Here is a 22,323-nt window from a genome sequence, read left to right on the forward strand (position 1 = left end):
TAAAACTTGCATATCAGCAGACCTTAAACCAACTGAGATCCTAAGTGAGATTATGGACATCAACATTATTAAAGCAACAAATAACAAATGATATTTTGGAAGAATGGTGCGCATTGTTCTATTACAGTTACAGATATAAAAAATATAGTTTTATCGTTTAGAAAGTAGCAAAAATTGTAATTGCACATCATGTTAACAAATAAAAAGCAGCGTATTTAAGTAACATAATTACTAAAAGTTTATTATTTTTTTTCAAATACACTACTACATTAACAGTTATTGTAGATCTAGTAAAAGTGACCATGATGAACAAAGTATTTGCAGCACAGGACACAACCTTTCAGATTTGTCATTTTATTAGCAAAATTAACTTGGAAACTATTTTTTTCATCACCAAGTTTCACTTCATACAGTTCAAAAGCATTTCCTGTTTCTCTACAAACCTTGTGACTACAGTGGATACAATCTTTGCAAAACTGAACAGTTAAATAGTGGAAAGTAATGTTTTTCCATTCTTCATCTGCTCAATATGTTGCGCATTCTGAAGTCCACTTCTGCTCACCTTAGTAAAAGATAATAGTTGTTTTGAGTTGCCGCAGCCTTCCTGGCAGCTAGAACCATGCTGGTCATTCTTCCTTGACCTCACCTATCACAACAAGTTGTTCCCACTCAGTTAACTGCTATTCACTTTATCTTTTTTGCTTTTGTCCACCACTGTAGAGATCGATGTGTAAGAAAATACAAGAAAATCAACAGTTTCTGAAATACTCAAACAAGGCAATTTTTTAAAATGATTTTGGTGTTTGTTGTAAACTTTGATTAAATGTTAGTGTTCTTGATATGTATATATGCTTTATTTTAATGCACTTTGTTGCTGCATGACTGATTAAATAATAATTAAAATAATGGGGATACAGGTGTTCCTATTATGTATACACCTGTAAAGATGTCCATGTATGTAGAATAGAATAGAATAGAATAGAATAGAATAGAATAGAATAGAATAGAATAGAATAGCCTTTAATTGTCACATATACATTACAGCACAGTAAAATTCTTTCTTTGCATAAGCCAGCATGCTTGGAAACTGGGGTCAGCCATGATACAGCGCCCCTGGGGGACAGAGGGTTAAGGACCTTGCTCAAGGGCCCAAGAGTGGCAGCTTAGCAATACCGGAGCTTGAATCCCCGACCTTCTGATCAGTTACCCAGCACCACTAACCACTGAGCTACCACGACCTCCAGTAGTTATGTACAGTACAGTCGTTATCTAATTAGCCAATCATGTGGCAGCAACATAATGCAAATCATGCTGATACAGGCCAAGAGCTTAAGTCGTGCTTTATCAAGGGGGAAGGCATGATGTCTGTAACTGTATCATACTGTGGCAGAAGGTCAGTGGTTTCTAAAATGCGCAGACATGGTGCTAACCTGAAGGGCTGGTTTGAGATATTCACACATAGAATTTATACAAAATGGTGTGAAAAACAAAAGTATAAATAAGTGAAGATGTTAACTGTTTATTAGAGAAGTCTGAAGAAATTGGCCAGATTGATTTGAGCTGCCAGAAAGGATATAACTCATGTAAAAACTCCTTACAATCAGTATGGACTCAGTATGGACATCTCAGTATGGATATCACACCTTGTTTGTAGATGGGCTAGACGAACAGAAGATTAGAGTGAGCTCCACTCCTGTCAGACAAGACCAGGAATCTAAAATGATCATGGGCACTGAATCTTTAAAACTGAACACCAATTGCTTGTAAATACCCTGTAAACTGACGTCACATTGTAGCCATTATTATGAGTGTGCGTACTTTCCCCCTTGCAACAGTTTATTCATTAATCATGTATTAGACAGTCAGTGGTACTGTTTTGCTATCAGTGATTAAGGTTCTATGCAAGTGATGTGCCATGAGCTACCATCTGTCTCCTGCGCAAAGCAACCTTCTACCTAGTACCTCAACACAGCATGTATGGCCACATAACGGTTAACGTGGTGTTTGCATTGCACTCCTGAGAGAAGGGATGTTCAGTTTGCGCAAACTCGGAGAACACGCCGAGGCTCGCAGACGCAGCGCAGTATCCGCTCAATTCGTGATGCTCGGTGCGTGGCGCGTGCGTGGCGTCGCGTAGCCCAACGCAGTGTGTGTGTGTGTGCGTGTGCGTTCGGAGAAGACGGATCTGTCGCCTCGAAATTTAACATCCACAAGCTTTGGGGAAACGGTTTCACTAAAACAAGCCGAATCTGAGGAGTCTGCTATAGGTGCTCAGGGAAAATCTTAAAGGTCCCGGGCGAATCGCGTAGCACCAGTAGCCTGCTCACTTCCACTAAACCCAATCCCAGTTTACTGGAAGGTAAGACGCGCTTGTCTCTATACACGACGTGCAGATGTGAAAATCGATCCGATTGCATTCGATTTGTGTGGAATGTGTGGTTTTTATTCTGGCAAAACGATCAAATTGCTAATGTTTAGTCTTGATCCCTTTTTCTAAGACGCAGTGATGAATGAATGAGTGCACGGCTGTGAATGAGTGAGAATTTTCACATGTAGACTGTGACTGCGGTGCCTGGCCTGTTTTCCGCACAATATATATATATATATATATATATATATATATATATATATATATATATATATATATATATATATATATATATATATATATATATATATATATATAGTGCGGAAAACAGTGTGTGTGTGTGTGTGTGTGTGTGTGTGTGTGTGTGTGTGTGTGTGCGTGTGTTTATAATGTGATCGGGATGCTACTTTTTTGGGGGGTGGGGGGATTCACTTAAAGCTCAAGACATCAAACACACAAGGTTGCTTCGAGTGTGCATTGCAGATTTGCGTCGGATTCTGTTTGTGCTTGTTTTGCGTTTAATCTCTTGCGGTGCCTGAGAAAAGCAGTTCCTTAGACTGAACCAACAGCATCCAAACAATTCGTGATTCTCATCCAGCGCATCTGTGACTGCGTATTTTTCTTGCGGGATGTTGCACATCTCAAACCAATTCGAATACATGTTAAAATGGAAGCTGTGATATATGATGTTCATGTTGACATGCCCACATTTGATCGATGTGTTCTTTCTACACGAGATGCGCGTAATCTATGCATGGAGCTATGGACGAATTATAGGCAATACACTGTTACGCCTTGTCGACAGACGCAAAGACTCAAAAGTGTGCGCTTATTTTAAAACCACCCATGCTCACTCTTTTTTTTTCTTTTCATCAGCCCAGTCTGTGTGTGTGTATGTGGGGTGTTGGATTCAATACATCACTGTGTCTCCTAATGGTTTCTATTCTCAAGGTCATTCACCGAGCGCCTGGAGCCTGAAGGAGCTCTCAGCAGTCTTACATAACAGCCTGAGGGTTTAGTTACCGTTGCAGACCTGATTAAGAAGACCATTTCTGCTTATATCAAATAAACCATTTTTTTTGTAAATCACCAAAGCTTTGGCTGCTTTTGCTCTGTGTGCGCAATGCTACAGCGCTCCACTTGTTACATAATATTGCGCGCAGGTTAGACAGCAAACAAGCCAAATGAAATGGTGAGGAGGATGAAGACAGGCCCCTTTTATCAGTGCAATCAGTGTGTGTTAATCAGTACAACAGACATATCTATGTGCATTGAGAAATTTTATATTTTACGCATAAGCATTTTACAATTGGAATAGTGTAGCATATATATTATCCTGGTATTATGTTTAGATAGATATTTGTTGTATACGTTTGTTGGGAGTGAAGCTCTCTCTCTCTCTCTCTCTCTCTCTGTATCTCTGTTTAGTTCTTGTAGGCCCCCTAAGCAAACTTGTGATACTGAACAAATGTGTGATATTGTGGTATTTATGAACTTGTGGTGGCAATGCCAGCTTGTGTACACGCAAAAAAGTCTGCATAGCAAATAGAAATTTCTGTAGAAAAATGCAAACATTTATACGATTTACTTTTCACTTATGTTGTTGTCATTTGTGTAATTTGCAATAAAAATAGATGTATTCCATTAAATATAAATAATATTTATATAAATGTAAAAAAAGAATAAAAGAAAACAGAAAACCACCAAACAAGAATCGGTGAATGGAGCTAGTTGATCATCATCATTTTTTATTATCATTATGGTGATATCATCGGATATTTTCAATACACATCCAATTTTCTTTGGATGATTAATGGTCTTAAATTTCCAAAAAAATTAAATAAAAAATTGAACTCAACTTCCATTCAGAAACAGAGCCACCATTTACAGATGTGACAGTATGTCATTCAATCTGTGAATTTTAATGTGCTTGCATAATCTAATGTGTAAATAATGTCTGAAGCATAAATAGAGTAAATCACATCTGGTACTGATTAATTATGAAATGTGCATCTGGTCAGTAGGCCTATTTAAGTTATAACACTAGAGAAAGCCAATCAGAGACGTTGTTTTTAGTCCACTAATTTGCCACCAGGACATCGTGTTGCATAGTTTAAATTTATTTATAACTGATGAATAAAATATTTAGTACTATGCTACTTCTTTTTTCAACTCATAAAGGGGTCCTGTAAGCAGCCAGTTTGGGTTTGAGTCAAAGAAATCTTTTACAGCCCCACGTACTTATGAGGTTAACTGTTGCTTCATCCCAATAAAGTCTTCTCTTTTTGAAATGCCTTGTTTTGAGGGTGTAACATTAGGAACTTTTAACATCATGTTACATCATTTATTATAAGACCTTTTATTGTAATTCACGAACAGGTATAAATGTATCATCATTCTGCTCTTTTTCCACAAAGATCATGGGGAAACAGAACAGTAAGTTAACCCCTGAGGTGATGGAGGACCTGGTGAAGAACACAGAATTTAATGAACATGAGCTCAAACAGTGGTACAAAGGTTTCCTGAAAGATTGCCCCAGCGGCAAACTGAACCTGGATGAATTCCAGCAATTGTATGTTAAGGTGAGTAAATTTTAATGGTCTTTCATTAAATTGCAATATATCTTACATAATGGGCTTGTCTATCAATCGTCACAATGCAATTAAATATGTTCACTTAGCAAGAAACCATCCAGCTGTAAAAACTAGAACAACATCACAATGTATTTCACAATATATATATAATTTACCTGAATCATACAGTTCATTACACTCATCTGGGTTTGTAAATGAAACATTCTATGACGCTGTCCTTTTTTTTATTTTTATTTCCTACAATATTGCGAGGGAGACAAGCTTCCAGAGAGATTACTTCTGCATTGACTCTGTGTCATTTTTCAGGATTTCGGTTTGCTTTGACAATTATTTAAGTGTCCTGGTTCGATTGTGTTTTTGACTTTTCTTTGCACTGTTTAGCAATGCGTGTGTAAATCAACTCTTGTTCGAGAGCTTTCTGTTCTCCACATGCACACCCAAAAGCCATATATTTGATATCTACTAAACCAATTACTTACTGTATTTGATGCTCTCAAGATGATATGCCTATGTGTACACCTCAATGTATCTAAAATATTTAATGTATTTAACAGGGCAATACTCCCAATTTTTTATTTTGATTGTCAGTGCTTTCTTGAATTACACTGCTTGAATTAAACTGCTGTGTTATTAATCATTTCTTTTACCAGAGAAGTGTCAGCACTACATTGTTTTTCTATGATATTGGAACATATTGAATATGTATTGGGGAACATTATTAGCTTAACACCTTATGACAAAAATAATTGAGCTTGTTTTTTTCACAGTTCTTTCCTTATGGTGATGCATCAAAGTTTGCTCAGCATGCCTTCAGAACCTTTGATAAGAATGGGGATGGTACTATTGACTTCAGAGAGTTTATTTGTGCCCTGTCCATCACATCACGAGGAAGCTTTGAGCAGAAGCTTAACTGGGCCTTCAACATGTATGACCTAGATGGAGATGGCAAAATCACTCGAGTGGAAATGCTGGAAATTATAGAGGTATTCAGACATTCTACTATTTTGTTTATTAGTTTTAATATTATAATACATTTACAGAATTTCACAGATAAGCTTAGCATCAAAAGAACACCGATATACAGAATAATTAAAGGACAACCCTCGGACCCAAGGTAGTCAATTAATAGAACATGCAACTTGATGGGATATAAGACTGTTGTGTTTCTTCTTTAACTAAAACGAAATAATTTTAGTGCAAAATACATTGTTTAACCGTTTCAAATCTGATTCTTATCAGACAGGTGCATTTTCCGTTGCAGATATTTGCAGTGAATGTGAATCTTACTGCTTCATTATGAGAACCTGCTTTTGGCAGGCATACAGATCAAAGGCAGTTTAACAGAAGCAGACTTTTGTTTAAAAAAATATGAAAAAGGTAATTATAAAATAAGAAATGAGTGTCACAAAAGGAACCTTGAGAATGTCGAATAAGCACAACTGGCCTTGTAAGTCAGAGATAAACGTGAGGGCTCTGTTTATTGTTTATTCATTTAACAGATTTGTTGCGTAAAGCAGAATCTAATTTCAAAGCTGTAGCTTTAAAAGGCACTTATCTTGAAATATGATCTGGAATATTTGATATAAAAACCAAAATTGAGATGAAACATTGCTTATTTGTGTGATCAGTGCTTCAAAAAATGTCCAGGAGCCAATTTATTTGAATATCAGAATATTTCTAACACTGAAAACATAGAAAAAAGTAATTATAGAACCGTCAGTTCTTCTGACTTCATACTGTAGAATCCTTTCACTAATGCATTCAAGCTCACTCTGATATACTTGGTAAAACAGGCAGATACACTGTGCAAGAAGATTCTCAGCAAAACTATATGGATATTAGAAGTGAGAAATAAATGTGCTCAAAAGTACTTATTTAAATTAAATTAAAGAAGACTGCCAAAAGAAAAGAAAAGAAAGCTGGCTGTGGTTCAGGTAAGGTCAAGCATTTTAGAGAATAAGGATTACTAAATAAATTAATTGAGTGGAGTGCAAAGAGAAAGGTTGCAGTTTGGGATATAACGTGTGTTCCTTTTTTTTTTTTTTAAAGGCTATTTACAAAATGGTTGGCACTGTGATCATGATGAAGATGAATGAAGATGGACTGACACCAGAGCAGAGGGTGGATAGAATCTTTAGCAAGATGGATAAGAACAACGATGACCAAATCAGTCTCGATGAGTTTAAAGAAGCAGCGAAGAGTGATCCATCTATTGTACTGCTTTTGCAGTGTGACATGCAAAAGTGAGGGGATGCGAGTCAGCATGCTCTGGACTGAATATGTTGAAAAGTTTTATTCGTGTTCAGTCAATTTCCACAAGATTATGATGACGTATATATGGACTATTCAGACGAACCTGCTTCTTGTGGTTGAAAAATCTAGTATGCATGAGAATGTCAAATGCTAAGAGTTACAAATCTTAATTTAATTTCAAATTTGCAACTATGTACGGTGTGCAAAATAAATGAGCCATTTTCATTCTTCCATCGTTAGTCAGTGAAGTGCTCCACAGTAGGCATCACATTTCTAGCTACAATTGCTTACAGATCGTTATTACCACCATAGCTACTGGATTTCCTACAGTGGTTCAGGCAGTAAAAAGCAAATGTCACACTAAATGTTTCAAGTTCTATCAAAACAGTATGATCTTAAAAATCAAGGAGGGTAAAGGGGTTAAATGAGCCTCCCAAATGTGCTTGTACCTGATTATAAATGTAAGTTATTTGCATGCATGTACTAAGTGTAAAGTTTAATCTTGATCTCTTCTTTTTGGCAACCTCGACAAAAAATATAAGGAGGCCTTATAAATGATAACTTTAACAATACTAATGATGTGCGAGATTTCCATGTGTGATTTATCAGCCCATTAGATATCTTCCCTCGGATGCATGTTTCTCCCAAAAAAAAGTACAGTGTGTATTTGTATAAGCTATCTGTAAGGGCAATGATATATTGTGCATCTTGTCTTGGACCAATTTAACTTTTATGTGTGAAGACTCTAGTAGCTGTAAACTCATATAAACAGAGTTGACATTTCATCAGCTACACCTTTCTAGTGCCTAATAAACTGCCAACTCAGTATATATCGTTTTTAGCGTACACAGCAAGTTGGCACTGTATTAGGTACTATTTGATGTATCCAATAAATCAACAACTCTGTCTTAAACAGATATGTAAAACTGGAAGATAAATGACAACTGCCCAACCATGTCACATATATTGCCTTTTATTTACACATTAATCATGTCAGTGTGTGCCTGTATGAATGCAAGTGATTCAATTTGAGAAGTCAGTTGTCCCACGAAACAAGTACTTTCTATGGAGGACTGTATTAATGCTTATCCTCCCCATAATAAAGAAGCAATCAAACAACAAATGTGCTTGGTAAAAAAAAAAACCCTCACTCGAAATGTAGTTTTTTCAACTTTTTTTTTTTGTAAAATATTTCTACACTGTTGACATTTAAATTAACACTGTTTATGCAGTAATACTGCATCTTTTAAAGGAAAAGTCTAATTTTGCTAATAATTTGAGCCACAACTTAATTTAATCACCTGAAACAAACATATTGCTACTCACGCACACTAAATAAACTGCAAGATATCCTGCTTAGAAGAACATGCTTTTAATGTTAACAAGGCTATAAAGAACCTGGGTTGCAATATTGCTTATGATGCATGTCATAAAAAATAAATGGTCGAATCTCATACCAAAAAGATCACCTTTTAGAACCCTAAAATTAGGAATGTACTATCCCACTGATTACAGTAATATCTATTCGATATTTTTGCATAACTGGAAAATGTGATGTTACTGTTTTCTTGCTTTACACAAAAAAGAAAGCATCAAGCCACTGCATGTCCTCTAAGGCTCAGGATTCTAGCTGTGCTCCTTTAGAAAATAATAATAAAGTAAATAAAAAGAATAATGATAATGTGTTTGTAAATCCCCAAATTACAGGTGTATATCTTTTCCATGTAAATATCTGTACCTAAGATGAAAATGATTAATGATCAAATTGAAATTTGATTGTGCAGTATGTTGTTTGTGTTTTATTTGTGGCATGTCTTAAACACAATATGTAATGGTTGCACTGACAACATCGTGATTCCAATCAATAAAATGTCTATGGGCTGTTTTCACAACAAAGTTTGTGCTTACGTTGTATATTTATAAAAACACATTACAAGTGCAAAAATTCTTTCGACGGAAGTGTACTGTAACTTTGGTTACTCTTTTATCAGGGAACATAAAAACAGACGATAGAAAAACTGGTTTAGTTATGTTTTATGACATTTGTTTTTTTTAGCTTTTAACAAAGCTTTTCTGTAAAATGGCTGAAGTACATAAAACCGTATAAATAAAATACAATACAAAAACATTTAAAATGTATAAAGTATAAAGTGCAATTCTACGCCAAATCAGCTGCCTCTGTTTCTCTCTCTGGATCTTGCAGCTGATGGATTTTAATATGAGAACTCTGAGGCAGGTGGCTGTAGGAAAAAATATTTTAGTTTCATGGATTTTTTGCATTATATGAAAACACTGAGGTGCCTGTAGTTCTCTACCTGGTGGTCAGCGGTGTGATGAAAATAAACTGCCGCAGATGCTGACGCTCGGATAGCTCAAGAAGCAAGTCCAGTGAGATCCGACGGTTGTGCATGTCCTGCATCATCATCAACCATTGGAAGTAAAATGTAAAAAAAAATTAGAAAAAAAAAGGCTTAAAGTTTATAAGTATACCCAAATGTTCTACTGCTTTTCTGAGTTAGTCTAATTAATGTACAGAATTCTTCACAAACTGATGAACGAGTGGATACGGAATGGGCTTTGTCCAGGCTCTCGTACAAATATATGAACAATTTTACTGCATAATGGTAACTCAGCCTTGAAAAAATCTTTTTTGTCAGGACTTTTTCTGCTTTCTATTTGATTAACTTTACACATATAAGTGATTGGCCACAGTGGCCAACTCGAAACGAAATGGGAGTCCATGCATTTAGAATCACTAGGAACGGTGTTTACCTTCATAGTGTGTAAAGTATATAATGAAAGCAATGAGTTACATCTCATGATAAACACCTTGCGATATTTCTGACACCAGTTTTGCAGAGATCAGACAAAACACAGCACTAGTTAGCAAAATATTTTTGAATAATTTATTCATAGGTGTCGCTGAAAACTTCCCAGAAGTCTGCATGAATTTATCCAAAGAAATAGAGAGGGAGATATGTTGCTTATAGGACCTATAGTTTATTAGCTATTCAGATCAGCATAGGATAAATGACAGTCTTCATTCAGTCGATTAGCTCATTTTGTTTGCCTAGTAGTAAATAAGATTTATTTTGATTTATTTACTAAAAATTAAAAGACATGCAAACTTCACACATACAAATACATCAGCCAATGAACAACAGAATTAAAACAAGTATGAACATGTGCACACTACCATAACAAAAACAAATTTTGACATACCATGTAGACATCAAACTCATCCAGGCATCTAAAGGGAGATTCTGTGATCTCCCAGAGGGACAGAATGAAGCAAACTGTGGAGAAGGAGCGCTCACCACCAGACAGAGAACGCATGTCATTTACATTGTCATTCTCACGACCTGGTGGTTTCACCTTTAATAGACAAGTGAAATGAAAAGAAAACATGTGGTCACACGTAACATGCTATAGCAACTATATCGAAGCAACTGTTTGATAAGAATATAACATTATAACATATATATATGTATATGTATGTATGTATGTATGTATGTATATATATATATATATATAGTATATAAAACATATCTCTATACCATTGTATTACATAGTTTGTTGCATAGAAACAAAAGGAACATGCATGTGTCCTTAACAAATATTAAAGAATAGTTGTTTTTGAGCTTTTGACAGGCACTGTATGTATATACATATACACACAAATACATACATTAACATTCCTATACAGAAAAATTATACTGAAATTATATTCCAGTATAATTTCTTAAAAAATTCAGGTTATACAGATTTTTTTGCTTCCTGTCCGAGAGGATCACAACACTGGTGTTCACAGGCATATATTAATTGCCTCCCATGACTTTATTTTGCAAGGGATCCTTATTACACATATAGATGTGATGCTTTATAACTTCAAATATAAGTGTTAAAGTGGGGGTGTGATTGATGGTCGGTTGAAGGAGTGGAGGCAGGTGGAACTGTCAGGTCACGCATGATGATTCTTACCTGCGTGTTATTATAGCTAGGCTATTTATGTGTTTTTGTCCTTTTACTGAGGCTGTGTGAGCCAAAGAGTGATCTGACAGTTGACAGAGCTGACACAAACACAACACACTGACCTCAAACCTGAACATAGCACACATCACACACACACACACACACACACACACACACACACACACACACACACACACACACACACACAAACACACACACAAGTACTGACATATACTGTGCATAAGCTCTATAGGTTAATGGCCTTACTTAAACATTATCCCACATGCTTTACATTGTGTGCACAATAAACTTATATTTTACTTATAATATAAACTTATTATATTCAGGGCCTTGTGCCATTTTAATTAGCCAATCATTGGCATCCTAATAATACATTTGAGTATCTATTTGATCTCTTTACTGTTTACTATTCAATTTAATTTTATATATACTACATCTGGTCATCATCATCGTAGAAGAATGCAGAAAGAATTACATTCTGGGTGGGAATTGAATAGTAAAATTAAAAATTAAAAAAATACCGAAATGGAAAGTGTTTCATTGTTGTGATCAAACATCATGGACCCACAGCAGTGCAGCTTTATGAGGAAATTGTTGAAGTATAACTTGCATCTCACTGAGAGGGATCTGTCAGAACACAGCAGAGACATTTTATACATTTTATATATATTCAATGATTGAACTGAACTTAAAATTTGTATGGTAATATTTAATATATTTATTAGTTATTTAGTGTTCTCATCACACAGTAAAGCTCACATTACCTTCTCAGGGTTTTGTATCGAGCCTGCCTGTCAGTCATGATGTTGTCCAGACGATCAATAAATTTCTTCAGATCTCTCAACTGACTGGATTTGTTTTTATAATTACTATGAGCCTCAGCATACTCCCTGGTGAGTAACAAAAGCCAAATCACAGAGTTTATTTCCATTAATAATAATAAAAAAATAACAGTTTAGGTAATATGTAAGAAGGACTCATACCTGATCACTTGCTCCTGATTGCCATGGGTGCTCTCCTGAGAGCTGATTTTCTGGCGCAGACGTATGATCTCTGTGTCAATGCTCTTGGCACTCCGATCTGGCTGTTGTGAAATAGGGCAGATTTTTTTGGCTTTTTCTTCAAAGTCCTAATGAAAAGGAGAGAAAGTGTGATATATCCACGAAGAAGACTTTTTACAACACATTGATAATGTAGTCTGTATTATATTTTATATCCCAGTCAAATCTAAGTTTGTTTGTTTTTTGCAGAAAACAATCTCTTTTGCAACTACATAAAACTTTAACAGCATATTGTCCAACTATGTTAAATATTATTTATAAAAATAAAAAAAAAAAGACCACTATCAATAAAACATGCCTACTCAACAATTATAGATTATACAGGATTTTTTTTTACATCTTATTCAGTTTTTGCTTAACAGCAAATTTAGGACTGGAAAGCTATTAATAACATGTACTGTAAATTACCAGCAGTTATGATCAGTTATATTAAATCACCATAAGGAAAAAACTGTTCAACAGGAAATATATTTAGACACCTCCGCCTAAGATGCCAGCTACACATACCAAGAGCTTTATTATATATAAACTTATGTATAAGCTTACAAACAGATCCGAAACATGAGCCCAAAACAAGATCAGTATTCAGGTAATGGCAAGTCAGAGCATTTATTCTGCCTAGAAGTAAGAAACAGGAGGGCTTAGCTACACAAAACAAGCAGGTAAAAGTAATAGCACACTAATAAGAGGAAGGAAAACACATGAGTAGAGATAAGACATGCACCTAAACAAAATGCACCTAGAAATGTAAACAAAGATAAAAGAACACTACGTGAATGTGAAAGTGTTAGAGATTTAGGATAATAATAATTTTTTTTTTTACTTTTTGGGACGCATGCTAAAAAGGAAAACTCTATTATATAGTTATAGCCTTATTAAAAATTCCAATTCTAATAGTGTACTTCTACAAACACATTAAAAATCATGAGACAGTATATGATTGCTTGTTAATACCTGTTTTTCCTTTTCTCTGCTGGTGAGGTTCTCTCTCATGGCATTTATATTGTCCTGATGTGTCTGGAGCTTTCCTTCCAAAATCTTGAGGGTCTGCTCAAGTTTATTGCGTTCAGTCTCAGCTCTCCCCTGCTCCTCCTGATCAAAACACAAGCAACTTAAAGATGATGGTCATGAGCGGACCTGCACATTTTGCCATAATTCAATTATTCCAACCAACCTTCAGTTGCTCCGCTTCATCAGAGTGTTGCTCCTTTTTGTTTTCAACATCTTTGTATAGTCGATCAAGGTCTATGATTGCCTTACTATGCTTGTCCAGTTCACTTTTAGCTTCTTTTACATTTTTTTTCTCAAGTTCAATTTTCTGCTCATTTTCCAGGCACTCTTCTTCCTATAGATGTTAGAAAAATGGGATAATTCTTAGTCGCTGAGGAGATACCTGTTTTATACAGGTAAACATTACTGCATACAGAATACATACCAGTAAACTGACATCCTCAGTCTGGGTCTCCTCAACATTCTCAAGCTCAACTATTGATGCTTTAACCTTATTTATATCTTCCTGTGCATAAACACAACACAAAAAGCATTGAACACTTAAATCTCCACACAATAGCTGTTCTAAGAGCAATAAAACTGAGAAATTAGACAACTTAGAGAACTAAAGGATCATAGCGTATTAAATCCTCAACAGAAATGTTTGACACTTAAAGATTTTGAGAAATTGTATATTTGTCACCAATACGTATGTTATTCAGTACATGGCAACAGCTTTTCAAATCTGTCTGAATACCAACTTAATGTTCTCCTGAAAAGCAATATTACCTGTGATAATATTACCACAGATATTACTACCTGTGAGGTGGAATATCATCATGATGATATCTATATATCTATCTATCTTTATACCTTATATTCTTTTACTTTATTTTATTTATTTATTTTATTTTATTTTAATAGTTTTTCTTATACCTTATAGTTATTTATCTGCCTCCTTTTCTTTCCCCCATCCTATTCCCTCATGCCGGACCATCGTACAAAACATTTCACTACATGTCGTACCTTGTATGTATGTGTATGTGATGAATAAAATTTGATTTGATTTGATAGCAAAACTAAAGAACTTTGTTGCTTACAGTGGCGCTTAAGGAAGTACCTGATTTTTTCTGCATTGTACTTTGGAATTGCGCAGCCTCTCCTCCATGGACTGAATGTCCTGCCTTACAGAGTTTAAGTGAACCTGAAATCTGCATAGCTGTGCCTGATGATTTTCCACCTCTGACTGCACCAGACTGCACATTCAGAAAAGAAAATGCAAACAATGTATTCAATCACACATATACATAGACAATAGCTTAAATAAGTGATAAAAAAGAAATATACAAAAATATAAACATAAATGTAATATTTTTTATAGAATATCAGAATCCAAACTTTTGAATTAAAATGAGCTATTACATCATATTCTGTTTTTGAGGATGCACCGATAAAATCTAACATGTTAATCAAGATTTAATCATGGAAACTTTAACATATTTACTAGCAGTTTAGCAAAAGAAACTAAAAATAATGGCAGATATTCAAAGCTAAAAATAGTTGCATAATTACAAAAGTAATTACGTAGTTTATTTCTACCAAACAGCGTATCATCTTTTAAGAAAGCTACTTGCCGAATTTCTGCCTCTGGATCCCCGGTGAGGTACTTAGCCACGAATTCTTTGTCGGGGGTGTAATAACGATTGGAATAAACCTGATCACCTTCAGCAGTGAAGGCCTCACGACAATTTTTAGGTGGTTTCTGCATCTGCATGACTCTTCTGGCAACAGCATTCTCCTACATTAAACATTTTATTCGCTCCGATTTAACAAATATAATTTTTAAAGCTTATAGTTTTCGTTATTCTACTAAGAAACGCTAAAAACACCATCCTAATAATTATCTTAATAATAATTAGATTATAACTATATAACGGAATATAAATAACATTAATTCAGAGGCTTATTGATTATTGCAAAAATTAATATACTTACTCTGATGATAAGAATACATTCAATACTCCGCATGTCTATCAAACAATTAGTGATCACCGGATTGTCAATAATCAGAGTGTCCAAAACCGATGGAAACTCTGGGTGGTGTACACCTCTAATAACATAAAAAAAAAAAACAAGCAGGAATATAAAAAAATCATTAATTACATTTTCAGAGAGCATGTGAGGAAAAATACTTTCTAGTTGACAACCAAGAACTTGTAGCTACCTCTCAGCAATAGAGCAAGCTAAAAGCTTTAAAATGTTTATAATGTATTGCTTTCTGAAATTATATTTTGGACTTACATGAGGAAATAAACTTAGAAGTGTGTCTGTTAATAGCTCATTTTGACATATGTTAAAAATATTGGACAATACAGCATTTAATGTTTCTATACACCAACACATATACTTTAAATTAATATACAGTCGTGTGAAAAAAGTTCACTCTATTCAATTTTACGATTATATTTATCAGGACATAAAAATAATTATTTGGTCCCTAACAGGTCTTTAAATGAGGTAAATACAACCTCAGATGAACAACACGACATTGACCTGCTGCATTAAATTTTTCTTTACCCAGGCTTTAGCTTTCGAACAGATGACCTCATATTTGATTCTAGAATTCTTTGGTATACAGAAGAGTTCATGGTCGACTTAATGACTGCAGGTTTCCCAGGTCCTGTGGCTGCAAAAGAAGCCCAAATCATCACCACTCCACAACCATGGTATGGGGTAATTGTGCAGATATGCGATTTGGTTTTCACCAAACCTGGCACCGTGCACTATGGCTACTTTGATCTTGTCTGTCCAAAGGATACTGTTGAAGAAAAGTTGTGTTTGTTCAAATACAACTTTTCAAACCTAAGCCTTGTTGCCATGTATTATTCAAAGAGATGAGGTTTTCTCCTAGCAAACCTTCCAAAAAAACCAACCAAACAAACAGTATGTTTAACATTAACATGCATTAACAATGAATGCATTTCACCTGTGAAAAATATTCCTCATTATAAAATGATAAGATTTTAAATGGTATGGAAATGGCTGTCTATCCACCTTGGTGATGTGTTAACACACAGCTGAATGTTCCATGCCAGCAAACTGCTAAAATCAATTTATCTTCCTGTTCTTCTTTTTCTTTCAGCTGCTCCCATTAGTGGTCACAACAGCAGATCATCTGTCTCCATACTCCAACCATAAACCTCCTCCTTGGTCTTCCTCTTTTTGGATCCATCCTCAGCATTCTCCTACCGATATACCCCATGTCCCTCCTCTACACATCTCCAATCCATCTCAATCGCACCTCCCTCACCTTGTCTCCAAAACGTCCTATGTGCGTGTTCCCTCTAGTAAACTCGTTTCTAATCTTGTCCATCCTCGTCACTCCCAATGTCATTTTCAGCATCTTCAAATCTGCCACCTGCAGCTCCACATGATTTTTATGTCCTGATATGTAAAACTTCACTTTCTTTTTCACACGACTGTAACCGCAAGTTTAATATGTTTGGGTTCTCATCAGGTTGAGAGTCAAATGTCTATTATTGTACTTTTAGATTACTACAACCTTTAAAAAGTTCACATTTCTATATACGTAAATATTTCTTATACATTGTTGATAGTAATCAAAATTTAGACAAGAGGTGAAATACATACCGGCCTTGAATGTTGTAAACATGTTCTGTGAAAGCACACACCACAATCTGGGGTCTGATGCCTCTAGGAAAATGCTGAGACATCAGCCCCTGTAAAACCCTTTCATCTCTGTAATTGTCACAGCAAAACGTTTTCATGAAACTCCGTAAGCAACTTTCCACAGCCACAGCTAAACTTTGATCCCGAAGTCTGATACATGCACCTGGCAAAGGATAAATATAAAAGCAAAGAAATTACTTTAGACTTCTCCATTTTAGTTTGAAAGATAAATGGCATAGTCTCATAAAGACATCTAATTTGTATACGTTTGCATAAGTTTAAATGTAAAAATGTACCTAAACACAAAAAAAAACAAACCAAAAGTTTCTTCAAATAAATATAAAAAAAAAATGCTTAGACCTTAGCCCATTTGATGAATTTTTTTTCCCCAGACCACTTGCATTCATGTCTGTGACATTTCCAAAATTGTCCAAATAAAACTTTAGCAGCTGTTAGTGTTGCATTTATAATATGAACAACAGTACTTCAGCTGTTCTGGTACAGACTGTGATGAAATGTAAACGTAGCTATACACAACACTTTGACTTAATATAAATACACTTGTCACCTATTGGTCCCACAGGTTTCTTAATGAAGCGTCCTTGAGCATGTGCTCTGTCAATTGACCCCAATAAGTCTGGCATATGATCACCAAATAGTCTCATTCTGTTAGATTTGCTGGCTGTGAGCTGGTTCTTTCTCTTCAGTTTGGACTCCAGAGAGACCTGGATGTTTCTTTGCTCCATGCTAAAATAGAAGAAAGAAAATTACATGTGTTTTATCTCTCTCTACACATGATACAGAAACACTTATTTAGAATCATCCTAAATGCAAAAAAATCATGGAATGATTATGGATAATTATCTAAAAGTATTTTAATGCCAGTTGGCATGTGCCATAAGTTATTAAAAAAATAACCTAAAAGTAAATGCTGATATTGTACCAGTATTACCTTAGCCTGTCATATTCTTCTCTTCCTTTGAAAAGGGACTGCTGTTTCTCCATGATTCCTTGATTAAGGGTTGTAGATTCGTCCTCATATTTTCCCAGCTGACTCTTAAGGGCAGATATTTTCTTCGTCCGCTGTGTCTGCTCTGCCTCATAATTCCTTCTCCCATTATTGCCCCAAAAAAAGGAAAATGCTCTTTAATTTACAAATGGCAGAGTGGGAAATTAGTGTGCTGTATTAGCACCTTAGATGTTAGTTAGGTTAGCGATCCACCGCTGACTGTATGACAAGTTAAAAGTGTTCATTCGTACCATTGTCATACAGAGGTAATAATGCTGGAGGGCACTGTAAGATAATAATATTCACATCACTCTGTAATGTCTTTACCCAATGAAACCTCACCTGTTTTTTATTCTATTAATTCTCTCCCGGAGAAGGCCTTGCTCTTTTTCAAATTGTTTTAATTTGTTCTCAGCACAAAAGTACACCATCTAATAAAAAATAAACCGGACCATACAAATCAGATACTAGCAATGCATTTGAGTTATGATTGAACAATGGGTCGTTTAAAAAAATAAATTAGGAGAGCGACTTACTTCCTGGTTCTTCTGGTGTTTACGCTTGACCTTTGCATTTTCTTTCAGCTTACGACTTTCCTCTGCTAAGCTTTCATCCTCCTCCTTCACTTTTCCAAGCTTTTCTTGAATATCGTGCAATTTCTTTTCATTATGAGCAACTTTGCTCTAGAAGACAAAGCGCAAACCTTTCAGTACGTATATTATTTATATATATGAAATTTAGATCATTAACATTTATATATACATAATAGAAACACACATAACACACAGTCTTGAGTTCAGGAGTGCACCAGTTACAGCTTTTCATACTGTTACAGCACATACCCGACAGGCCAGCAGCTTATTCTCATTACGCTCATCCTTCTGTTCTTTATCAATTTGTTCCTTCAGCTGCTGCACTTCTCTCTCCTTTTCTCCTACCTGTTCAAATAAAAATGTAATGGTAATGTCTAATATTTAATTTTACATTGTTTAACATGTATCAAGCAACCAGGGAAAAAAATGTACCAGAGCCCATGCCATCTTTTTCTTTAAATCCTCCAGAGTCTGCCTCATTTTCTCAAGGGCTGATAGACTTTCATACTTTTCTTTCTTTTGTAGAAACAACTGTTTGAGATCTCGCAAACACTAAAAATCCAAAAAAGAAGTACAGGAATCAGCCAATTTATAATACTTAAGTAATAACAGTCTTAGAAATCACAAGTACCTCCTCCTGCCTTTCCACTTGTTCCCGTGTCAAAGCTTTGGTTTGCTTGATGTGAATGTAGTCTCGCTTCATCTGTTCCAGCAGAGTGGCCTTCATAAAAAACTAAAAAAAAAAAAAGAGACAATAATTCTGTAAATAAAAGCCACAAAGTAGTGATTTAAAAAGACTGCTTTCAAACTAAACCAGACATCTTTTTTAACTATAAACACTATAATTTTAAAACTATAACTTAGACATGTCAAATAATGGATTCAACTTTACTTTGTTTCAAGGTCAATTCTACAATGCCAGTAGGTCGTTTGCTAAATAATTACTTTGTACTTGTCTGCCTCACTCTTTGAATGGAGGAATTGTTTACTCATTTCCTGATTCAAGATTGAGACTGGATTGTCAACCTGTAACAAGTAAAATCACAAACTGAAAGCTCAATATGCTACAAGTGGGATAAAAATATGTAATTCATTAAATAAAAAAAATAAAAAAATACCTGTATGTTGAAATGGTCCAATATTGCTGTTAATTCTTCCTTTTTAGCAGACACGATATATCCTGAAGACAGAGAAATACTGAGCTTGATTTTTAATTAAACAAAAAAGCATATTGGTCAGCAAAATATATATATATATATATTTTTTTTCTTTTACCAGATTTGTTCTTGATTTTGCATGCCCTGCAACCATCACTGCTAATCTTTTGCTCAATGGAGATGCAATCCCCATAAACATCACCTTTATAAGCATCGCTTCCTCTGTTTTTTAATTTTACCGTGACTTCTGCAGAGCTGGATTTGAAATGACAGAAAAGCATAAAAACCTATGTTTAAGTTATGACCTATGTTTCAAAACAAAGACAAAAATAAACCTACCTTTCTCCATATTTTACAAAACTCTTTAGAGAGGCTCCTCTGTTGGTTGTAGTTGCTTTACCACCCAGGCCAACAATGAGAGCAGTGAGAATAGCACTCTTCCCACCTAAAAGTGACAATAAATGATGACAAATAACATCACATAGATGCTAAAAGTGTCAGTAATAGTATAAGTCAGTAATCAGTAGTGCTTTTCCCCACCACTTTTGAACATTATGTATTTGGCCAGAAGTTTGTGGGCACCTGACCATCTACCAGATCTCCATTTTAATGTGATTGTAGATTTGCCTATTTACACACAACAGCATTAGTGAAATGAAGATAGTCTGCATTCATCATAAAGGTGTTTAGTGGAATTGAAGTTAGGGCTCTGTGCAAGTTTTCACACCAAACGTGGCAAACCACGTGTTTATCAACCTTGCTTTGTGCAAAGAAACATTGTCATGGACGGACATTTTTGGTTTTGACCTGTTCAGTCCGCTCAAGAGAAATCTAAAAGCTACAGCATACAAAAATTAATCTAGATAACTGGGTGTGACTATGATTATGGATAGAATTTGGGGAAGATATATAGGTGATGATCAGGTGTCTTTACCTCCATACCTTTGGCCATATAGTGTATCTGTTAAGACATTTGGTCGGCTCGGCTTTGTTATTGAGCCATTAATTCAGCGTGATGCTAATGAATTGTAATAGTGTATATAAATCAGCTTGTCCTTACTTCCATTATTTCCAACAATAAAATTAACATTTGGTCCAAACTGAAAAGGGCCCAGCAAATTATGACTCATAAAGTTCTTCAAAGTGATGCTCTCAATAACACCAATATCCCCAGCACTCTGAAACAAACAGACAGACAAACAAAAGCCATAAAATCAGTTGAAAGAAGAGTGGAGTCAGTTGTGTCAGTCTATGACAGAGATAATGACTCGGATGACAGACCGAGGTGGAGAAATGGTGCTCCTGATAGAAGCCTGATTCATCATCATCTTCTTCATCCTCTTGGCCCTCTGTCCTGCGGACTTTTGCAGGCTTTTCAGCATGCAGGACATTAGTCTTTCTTTTATTCATCGTAAAAACATGCTAAAAGAAACAAATACAGGAAAAGAAAGTCGCGAGTAATGGTGAGAAGAAGCTATATGTAATGTGCGTTGTGTTAGGTTGAGCTGAAGTTTCAGCCATAACACAAGTGACATTTCAAGTCTAAACTTTTCCGTTTTGGAAATAGTCAGGCCCACAGGCTGTTTCATTAGAACATCTCGGTATATGTTTTGTTTAAATTACTTAAAAACAAATTATAATTATGATTCAAAACGAAACTTATTCAAAAACTAATGGCGCCAAATAACATCAGTACTGTCATGGCTGAAACCGAAACATGCCTCATCTGCAGAATTCCGCTGCACTGACTTCACTTACGACGGGTATGAAACTCCCTCATGCTGGATACTGTAGTTCTGTATAATATTTACTGTTAAATCGTATTCGCTTCTGTAAATATTTAAATGGACTTACTCCTCTTCCCTGCACCTGCAAGCGAACGATTCTTCACATCACTCTGCCGTTTCCGGTTTAGAAACGGCAACAATGGGCGTGGCTACTGCAGTAGCATCACCAACAGTATGTTCCAACTGTGTGTTTATCACACTGATGGTCTTTCACTTGCTCCAGTTTGTGTGTGTGTGTGTGTGTGTGTGTGTGTGTGTGTGTGTGTGTGTGTGTGTGTGTGTACATTAAGAGTGGAAAAACGACGATTTTTAAAGCAATTAAACTTTCCTTTGCGGAAAAAAACCTACGTTACTAAAAACCTTTCAACACAGTGAGCGCTAGTGACATCTGGTGGTCAAATCGATAAAGTGCAGCTAGTAGTGAACTCTGCAGCAGAATTTTGGCATCAAGAGAACACAATCCCCTAACACTTTTATTTGTTTTTTTTTATTTTATTTTTATTCAACAATAAATCACCTAGTAGCATTACGTAATTTTGTATTTGCTAATGAAGAAAAATCTGTAAATAACAAACTAGCTGTAACTAACTAATTCAGTAACACAATATGGTACCTTTTGTCTAAGCTGATAGCCTGTAATGGTAAGAGGGTTTTTATCATTTCATCCATATACTGTAATGTGCTGTACGATTTAGAAAAATATACCCTAAACATATATACCAATTCCGTTGTTCGTTGTCCATGTGTGTTGTTGTTAATGTTCGACATCATTAATATGAAATCCAAGACACACACACACACACACACACACACACACACACACACACA

General features: G+C 35.4%; 2 protein-coding genes across 2 annotated transcripts; one reads left to right on the plus strand and one right to left on the minus strand.

Moving 5' to 3' along the window:
- Positions 1–1,781: 1,781 nt before the first annotated feature.
- On the plus strand, positions 1,782–9,111 carry vsnl1b (visinin-like 1b). The gene is made up of 4 exons (XM_083545482.1): positions 1,782–2,359; positions 4,786–4,950; positions 5,730–5,945; positions 7,012–9,111. The coding sequence occupies exons 2-4, from the start codon at positions 4,789–4,791 to the stop codon at positions 7,207–7,209; spliced, it is 576 nt and encodes a 191-aa protein (XP_083401608.1). The 5' UTR covers positions 1,782–2,359; positions 4,786–4,788; the 3' UTR covers positions 7,210–9,111.
- On the minus strand, positions 8,173–21,675 carry smc6 (structural maintenance of chromosomes 6). Its single transcript, XM_083545475.1, has 27 exons — positions 21,563–21,675; positions 20,990–21,130; positions 20,769–20,886; positions 20,048–20,153; positions 19,827–19,963; positions 19,670–19,731; positions 19,497–19,577; positions 19,183–19,284; positions 18,984–19,103; positions 18,801–18,896; positions 18,495–18,641; positions 18,301–18,389; positions 17,902–18,057; positions 17,518–17,696; positions 16,911–17,112; positions 15,255–15,369; positions 14,894–15,057; positions 14,380–14,515; positions 13,705–13,785; positions 13,444–13,614; positions 13,224–13,361; positions 12,192–12,337; positions 11,973–12,098; positions 11,730–11,835; positions 10,438–10,590; positions 9,531–9,628; positions 8,173–9,455 (listed from the first exon to the last, which is right to left on the minus strand). The coding sequence occupies exons 2-27, from the start codon at positions 21,116–21,118 to the stop codon at positions 9,374–9,376; spliced, it is 3,240 nt and encodes a 1,079-aa protein (XP_083401601.1). The 5' UTR covers positions 21,119–21,130; positions 21,563–21,675; the 3' UTR covers positions 8,173–9,373.
- Positions 21,676–22,323: the final 648 nt, after the last annotated feature.

Source organism: Silurus aristotelis, assembly GCF_946808225.1.
Source record: "Silurus aristotelis genome assembly, chromosome: 6".
In the NCBI taxonomy this organism is placed as follows: Eukaryota; Metazoa; Chordata; class Actinopteri; order Siluriformes; family Siluridae; genus Silurus; species Silurus aristotelis.